The sequence below is a fragment of the Etheostoma spectabile genome, chromosome 13 (genome assembly GCF_008692095.1).
Source record: "Etheostoma spectabile isolate EspeVRDwgs_2016 chromosome 13, UIUC_Espe_1.0, whole genome shotgun sequence".
NCBI lineage: Eukaryota > Metazoa > Chordata > Actinopteri > Perciformes > Percidae > Etheostoma > Etheostoma spectabile.
This window is the reverse complement of record NC_045745.1, coordinates 26,041,213-26,049,879: the sequence shown is the minus strand read 5'-3', so window position 1 is coordinate 26,049,879 and position 8,667 is coordinate 26,041,213. Positions and strand designations below refer to the sequence as shown.

Sequence of the window (8,667 nt, the reverse complement as noted above, 5' to 3'; positions counted from 1 at the left end):
AAAAAAAAAAAAAAAAAAAAGAAAAAACAAGACTCGTCATGAAAGGAAATGACGACTGCATGAGACAACCTGCACAAAAAAAGGAAATGTAATGCATAAAAGTTTTAAAAGCCAAAAGGAAATCAATGAAAAGCACCAAAACAATAAGTCCTTCTAACCTGTGAGCTGAGGTTTTGTTGCTATGAACAGCAGAGGCACCACTGCAGTGTCTCATTAATGGAATATAATGACTATAATGATGATATAAAGCTCCAGACCAAACTCACCTGATGATTACACAAATCTTATGTTGCTGGTCACAGCATGGAGCAGACGTCTCGGACACCATATGCTGCTATTAAGGGTTTTAATCGCCCAGAAGCAGGTGGGCAGATTGTGGGCGACATTACCCTGAGTTGATGCCAGGAGGAGAGGCGACAGCGGTAGAAGTGCACGATTCCAGTTCATGCTGGCAAGCAGCATAATGTTCACGTCACTGGCATTTAAGTGCTTTAACAGTTTCCCACATGAAGATGCCAATATTTAACCACAGAATGTAGGGATTGAAAAGCAGTGAATGTTACTGGTTACAATGGCAAGTTGGATTTTATAACCCTGCTGTCTAATCCGTTAATGACAAACCATTGACAGAACATTCCTACAATCAGGTTGACTGATCTTCCACGTCATCTCTACAGCTCATTTATTGCAGTCAAATTTGTAATTTTATTTATTTTTTTAAATAAAAAGGAAGCTAACTTTTCTCTCACAGCGGATTAAAAATTAAAAATTTTAATTTATTTGTCATTTAACAACACAGGGTTGCACATTGAAATGTAAGTTGTGAAGGCCACACATCTTGTCCCAGAGTCAGAGTGATTCACTAGCTTCAACAACAGCTACTACAGTGTCTACATATACTAAACAGTTCATCAAAACCAACCAATCTATTTATCCACTATAAACAAAAATATATCACAACAAAAACACACATTCTATTCTTTGGAAACAGTCAACACGTTAAACCATGGTTAAGTCTTGCCATGAGTTCCAAGGCTATGTGTCTGTTGAAGATATTTCTTCCAGTCAATACATTCAAACAACTACCGCTTTTGAGGAGGAGCCTGACCCCCCAATTTCCACCGGGTGCGGAACGGCTGTGGATCGGCGGCGGAGTCATTAGGTTTCCATTAAAGTCAATGTGTGTATTTCCACGGACTGCGGAACGGCTGTGTTCCGACTCCGTCCCAGCTCCGGTGATACGCAGCCCTCCGGAGCGGATACGTAGAGCTTGTATTTTTGCCGGATGCCGGAGAGCTCCGCAGCAAATCAGCAAACGGCAGACGGTTGAGCACAGAAACAAAATAAAACCTCCGGTTAATTTTCAAAGTAAAATAGACCATGCTCACGGCGGATCATATTTCCCTGCACTACACCTTGAAAACAAAACACCGAGTTGTTTCCCCTCTACTCCTCTGGATGGAAACAAACTGTTGTTTTTGTGGTTCTATTCTACATGAATTTGCGAAATGTCGTGGGTCCTCGAGACTTCAGCTGTCAGTCATGGGCGCAGCCGTTCCAAATCCGGACCTGGTGGGTATTGACGAACGGTGGAGCACGGAGCCGATCCGCAGCCGTTACGCACCCGGTGGCAATTGGGGGTGAATCTGCTGTAGTCAGTAATGACAACATTTTATTTACTTTCAAAACCATGTTTTATTAAATTTAGAAAACACCATTTTTGTTAACAGTTTCATAGCAATAGCAGGAAAGAACTGAAACTGTAAGAGAGCGCAACGTAGATGGGGCCTGGGCCAACCCCTAAGTTAAAAACCGGCTGTGTTTTGGAGCTCATCCGTCCCTACACTTCTGCTATCTGGAGTCACCTGCATCTAACCTGGCATAGACAGGAAGAGAGAGTCAGTGCGGTAGTCAACATCTCAAGGTAGAACGCCTAAAGAAACGAGACATAAGAAACCTTTGTAGACATCAGGTAGAAAAGTTGATTTGCAAAGTCACTTTTCAAGTCAAGGTATTTCCTGCCAAAATATACCGAGTGTGCAACTTTAACATGTAATTAGGTTGCCAAACCGTATCGGTAGATAAGTATATTCACTTAGGGAGGGGTTTCTCCACAGCTTTAAGGAAGGTGGACTTGGAGATACTTAGAGATGCAGTACAGATGTTGTCCAAAGAGGAAGTGCAAACAATGTCTATAAGGAGTGTTTGTTGAGGGGGTCGGGTGGGTAAGGGGTTACGGGGGTATGAGCAAAACAGGGCTTCCCCTCCCCCTCCCCCCTTTACTCATCAAGGTGCTGAGAGGGGCGACTCTCTGGAGGGCGAACACGACAAGTCCTCAGGGGGGAAAACTGTGAGTGTGCAGGCTCGGATCCCGCCCAGTGACTCGGGTAAGTCAAACACTTTGTGCCATTCGTCTTTCTCGGGGTCGTACTTCTGTACTATCTCCACCATGCAGCGATTGTTCCACGAGTAGCCGCCCACCACATAGATCTTATTCTCAAACACGGCCACGCCCACGTCGCTCTGGCCTCGCAACATGGCAGCGATAGGAGTCCACAAGTCGAGGGCGGGGGAGTAGTATTCGCAGCTCAGCACGTCGTCGTAGTCGCTGGTGCCCCGGAAGTGATTGCCCCCAATCACGTAAAGGCGGTCGCCCACTGTGCACATGCAGTGGAGGCCGCGCACAGTCGTCATGGGTGCTTTCTGAGTCCATTTATCTGCATCTGGGTCGAAGCACATCAGCTCCTTCTGAAAAGTGTCATGAGTGATTCCCCCTGCAGCAAGAAGAAAGAGTGCAAATTAGCCTCCACACTGATCATTTGGGGGTGTAAGAAGCTTGTGGACCCGTCAATCACATTGATCTGTGACTCATTCATCCATGTCAACCTACATGTGTTTATGTGGGCCATGTGAAGCACCAGCCATAACACTGGAACATTTGCGACAAGAATCGGGACAATGTCTGTACATTTTTAGACACGCAATACACAGGCTATAATGTAATTCTTACAAGCAAGAGAGACATGAATATTCTTCTCTACAGTTTGAAATAATACTTATGATGAGCACAAAGTACAAAGAGAAACAGCATTACAAAACATTCAAGCACATACGCGCAAACAGACTGTAGACGGCGGGACACAAAAAGCACAGGGAAAGTGGGGAAGTTAAAAAAAACAAAAAAACAGGACATGTCTACAGGGAAGGCTTAAAATAAAGAAGAACACAATCCCAGCATGCATTTGGGTAGAAGCCAGCCCACCCCTCCCCCCATATGCAGAGTGACTAGGAGCAAATGCAGAGAAGATTTGCAGAGCATGCTGAATAGAGGCAGAATCCCTCTTTTGCTGCTGCCTAGTGATCTTGTGCTTGGTTTATTGTTTAGGCCTAAGCTGTCTATTCAGCTGCCATGACTCAGATCTGTGATGCTGTACCTCTTTAACTGATCAAACCCAAAGACAGCCTGACTATCTATTTTCTTTATCCAAGTAGTCCACGGGTGCAAGACTGCTATTAAAATCCTGACAAGGGAACAGTGCTGGAGCAGAAGTAAGGTCTGCATAATTCCTCCCAAGAGACCCTGCTGCTATTCTGATTCAGTTCAAGGGCTTTGGCCTTTCCCTGATACAATGATGTCTGATCAGTATCCCGGTATCCTAATGTCTAATCAGTGCCATTACTGAGACACTTAGAACGGAGACACTTAGCCAGATTGAGCCCATGTCAGAGAGGCAGGCTAAAAGCTTTTTTCCCCTTCCATTGACAGCACAGGACAGAGCAGGTTATTGTTTGTATTGTCTGCTACATAGGCCATATGAAATAATTTCCCTGCTCAGCCACACATATATAGTAGCTGTAGAGTCCTCTTGTAACACTTGACTTGCTTGCTTGGTTGGTTGAATCAGGGCCAGCACACCCAAAGACAACATGGAGAATAGACACAAAGGTGAGGCAGGAAAAGGGGGCTCAGCATGTTCCAAAAATATCCCATAATGATGAGTGTCCAGACGTTGAACTCCAGAAATAAAACTAACTCTAACTAAAAACAATCAGAGCTTGTTTTTGAAGAAACAAACAAATGTACAGTCAAATCCCTCAAGGATGCACATTGCTAAAACAAGCTACATGCTCGCTTTTTCTGTAGGACGGCCAGAAACAAATGGATCGACATTAACATACATTGAGCTCTGTGTGGATTATGAATGGAACAGAAATCATTTGTGTTCCTCTTTTCATTTCTCAGATAAAGTTACAAACTACAGTGCTTTTCAGTTATGGTCCGTATTCATCTAGGATATATTTAATAAACCAAGTTTCTCCACTGAGATTAAACACACTGTTGAAGTCTTACGGTCAAGTTCACTTCTCAGCCTTTAAAAATGCTTGAATATGAGATCTTACAATCATTCAGCCGTGTCCCTCGTTTGCCTATTCACTGCTCCATTTATAACAGACAGTAATTTTCTCTATTTAGCGAGCACAAAATTTAAATTTCGTCATTCATTTTGGGTCATCACTGACAGTTCCTTTCCACACCGAGTCACGTTATAAGACAGCCCCTACTCAGGTTTAGGGTTGCGCGATGTCCCTTAAATTGGCAGTTGACGATGTATCCAGTAAAACATTGCGATGGACGATGATATCGTTGTCCGTCGTCCCCTAATATGGGCTAACAGTTAACATAGAAAAGATCAGACATACAGTACATTAGCAACTTGACCCACTTTCACTTAACTACGGTGCCGTCAATCAGAGCTCCGTGATCTGCGTAACAACAGTAGCCTACAGTGGAACGTTTAACAGAGCGACAGTAATTACCTAATATACCATCATTACTGAGAATAAACTATCATACTATACTATACTCTGTTATATTAGCACTGAATAACGCATTCAATAAAACACAAACAAATCTTGCAGCGCACATGAACAGATGCACAATATCAGTACACAAATAAAATAGCAAGCTTGTGAATTAGCCTACTGTTGCTAACGTACATTCATAAATCCTACACAACATCGTCCCGTACCCACCCACAGGACAACAGTTGTTCATCACGATGGAGATGATATCGTCTATCTGCACAACACTACTCAGGCTGTGTATGAACCCCAGCTAGCGCTAAGGAAATTATCTGCAAATCATTGGTAACTTTAAAACGTAAAGTTAATCTCTAACCTGGTAATAAAAAAAATAAATAAAAAAAAACTAACCATGTTATATATGAGGTTTACACAATGTACAGCCTGGAAAATCAGTGCAACAACAAAACTAATAACTTATTTAACTACATATATATATATATATATATAGTTAAATAAGTGCCAATGACAGCAGGACTGCTCACAAAAAACAGTCCCCTAATCAACTCAACCTGTATTTTCTGCACATGGCAAGTTTAAAAAGGAGCTAGAAAAAACATTGGTCAATATTAGTCTATTGCAAATATATCGGATATATTGGCTGATATGTAACACAAGAAATGGAAAACTGAAAGCACTGACGAGTTTCTTTTTTCTAAACAGTAAGGCTGGACTCCCCAAATATCAATGTGTATCAGCCTAAAAAAAACTTTAGTCAAGCTATAAGGACGACAAATCAAATTTTTTCAAATAATCCCAACAACTCTAGTCTGTGAGACTGTCTGCTGTCAAGACAAGTCTAAAATTACTATGAGTAGTTTCCAGTTTGTAGATGTAGAATATTAAAAAATGGTCTGAACTGTAAGACCACGGGAGATTTACACAGACCCTTCAGGTAGGACGCTGAACCAGAGGCAGTGGGCTCTGTGCTGGTTCAGTACTCATGCCTGAACTCTGCCACACCACTTGAGTTGTGATGGTCTGCGGGCTGAGTGAATTTGTCAGCTTCATCCAGCTGACAGGATACCTACAGACAGTGCAGCAGCACAGCCGGAGAATGCGACTGATCTGCTGTGACAGACGGACACAGAACTGCACTTCAGCAATGGGTCACCTTGCACAGCAAGACTGTAACCCACGAGACTGTGGGCGCTACAATGCGGCCTCAGTGCAGCAAAATTCCTCTAATGGGTAATGCTCTGTACCTTTTGCATTAAAAAGCACTACAGTCCATTACAGACCGGTTTCACGAGTCGTTATGCATGCGTCTTTCTTGGGTCATAACCCACAGCTGTATTCACAAACCTGCTTTACCAGCTTCATCCTGTAACATGCAAATATTAATTTCCCCCCACGTGTATTATAAGCTGCTGCAGGTGGAAAGCATGACATTGTGTCATGGTGTAATTTACCAGGCTACTGGCCTGCTATTGAGCATCACTGAAACAGAAAACCAACACAAAAGAAATCCATTCGAATACGAAAAGGGTGAACAATAAATACTATGTACTGCAGAGTAGAGCCTGAGAAAAAAAGATTGAAAACGGCTGGCTATTGGCAAATTAGCTCAGTCCGTGACTATGTTATTCATCATCTCACTTTTTGTTTTTGTGAAAATGTCCCTCTCATCTACACTCCACGGTAACATTAGTCTTGCAAATCATGTGATCTGTGTGGTCCCTGAGATGCCCCAGTTGTTTTGCTTCCCAGGTGAGATACTAACTAAATTAAATGTTATGAAGTTTTGCTTTTGGTTTGCCTAAACAATGGTAGTAATAAATTTATGAATTTAGTTCTTAATTCCTGGCTTGTTCCCTGGCTTACAGCGTGCACTGCTTGCTTTTTCACATGCAAGCACACATTAACAATTCTTGCAGCACAATGTGGTTCATACCACTTTTTGCCAGTTTCCCTGTTTTTTGGAGATAGTTTTTTCTTAATTCATTTGATTTGGATATTTGACTGACACACACACACACACACACACACACACACACACACACACACACACACACACACACACACACACACACACACACACACACACACACACACACACACACACACACACACACACACACACACACACACACACGATGCCTCTTGGGCGCCTCCCTAGGGAAGTGTTCCAGGCATGTCCAGCTGGGAGGAGGCCCCTGGGAAGACCCAGGACTAGGTGGAGGGATTATATCTCCACCCTGGCCTGGGAACGCCTCAGGATCCCCCAGTCAGAGCTTGAGGCTCGGGAAGTTTGGGATCCCCTGATGGAGCGGCTGCCCTCGCGACCCGAATATTGGGCTAACTGGATTTAGACTTACTTATATGGTAGGTAATGTCTTGTGTATAATATTGACAAAGATTTGCAGGAATAATGAAACCTATGGATTATGAAAATAAATTCACTGGTTGTGTGCACAGTAATGAAAATCAGGGAGTGTCTCTAATAGCACCTTACATAATAAATAAGCTTAATACTACTGCTAACAAGGTTTTTATTTTTTAATTGCCAAAGCCTCCCAGCTTGCAAGTACAGCATGTAACTAGTGCAAATATGTAAATGTTGTTCATGTTAATGCATGTTAATTCACCAGTGTAGAGGCTTTAAGTCTTCCCAATACAAATATACCATCTCTTTCAATTCTCACGGACTCACAGATGCATTGGTTGAAATTCTGACTTTGTTAATTGTAATTGCTTTACTACTCATATGGCTAATGTTTATTATTTTGGTGGTGGTTTTTTTTAGATTTTTACAAACATATCTAGTCAATCATATCTTTGGAAACCTCCAGCGATGGTTATGAACATTGTTTATGTTCATCTGTTGTAGAACGTTGACAGTACCCGCGGCCAGGAGGGATTAACACAGGCTCTTCAGTGTTGCACCTCCTACACAGGCTTCATTCCTTTACTTTGCTCCATCCTTCCCAATTTCCCTTCCACCCCTCCAAATCCCTTTCCTTTGTAGCACTGCTCTGGATTAGTCACACTGAAAAACTAGGGCTCATCTCCATAACGCAGGATTTGTGTTTTCAATCCTATGAAGTGAACAAGTATGGAGGTGACACCTAAAGAGTAATCTCAGTGTCCACCCTCTGCTGTATGCACTGAATCCTCACAGACTTTAAAAAACTTCACCTGTGTTTGGCATAGATGAATCAAGCATGTGACGAAGGATTTGTGCGGGAAAGACGCTCTTTTCAGTTCAAGTTAAAAAAGATACACAAACGTAGCATTAGCAGACGGTTAAAAAACGTATTACAGACTTAAAACCTAGAATTTTCAGTGTGTACTATTCGTCAAAAATCAAAATTTGGAACAAAATTCATGGCTTAACCATTTTAATAATACAAAATGGTGTTTTATTTTTGTAACCCCACTCCCCCTACAGCGCTCTAATGCATGTGACAATCACAAATAGAATCTTGAATGTCTTGATGACTCATGGCAATGCATGATCCATACAGCGGAGTTTGGTGGAAAGGTATCAGATGAGGAAACCGCAGATTAGATTTCATGGACTTGAATGTTATTAAATGTAATTTGCTTTTTGCTTTAGTTTGAGATATGCACTATATAATGCACTGAAATCCATTCCAATTATAACTTGAAGACATACAATCTATGTTTAAATTCACTACACATTCACACAGCATTCCAAAGAAACTAACTTACCTGAAATATACATATAACCACCATACACCGTCCCAGCGTGGCCATAATGTGGTTCATTCATTTTGGCAACATATGTCCATTCATTTGTCCTTGGGTTGTAGCATTCCACAGTAGCTTGAAGAAGAAGAA

General features: G+C 42.0%; 1 protein-coding gene and 1 long non-coding RNA gene across 5 annotated transcripts in view; both read right to left on the bottom strand.

Annotated features, from left to right (window-relative positions):
* Positions 1-1,675: 1,675 nt before the first annotated feature.
* The window catches only part of klhl13 (kelch-like family member 13), a 36,983-nt gene continuing 29,991 nt past the window's right edge, over positions 1,676-8,667 (bottom strand). For 3 of the 4 annotated variants that reach the window (XM_032534066.1, XM_032534068.1, XM_032534067.1), the window contains 2 exons: positions 8,539-8,652; positions 2,287-2,774 (listed from right to left, as the gene is read on the bottom strand). In XM_032534066.1, the coding sequence (XP_032389957.1) occupies positions 2,287-2,774; positions 8,539-8,652 (602 nt within the window). Of the gene's footprint in view, positions 2,775-8,538; positions 8,653-8,667 lie in introns of all 4 variants that reach the window. The other variant, XM_032534065.1, reaches the window with a different exon arrangement.
* Positions 3,007-6,683, bottom strand: LOC116700681 (uncharacterized). Its single transcript, XR_004334706.1, has 2 exons — positions 5,092-6,683; positions 3,007-4,559 (listed from the first exon to the last, which is right to left on the bottom strand). It is a non-coding gene; the product is annotated as an uncharacterized LOC116700681 (long non-coding RNA).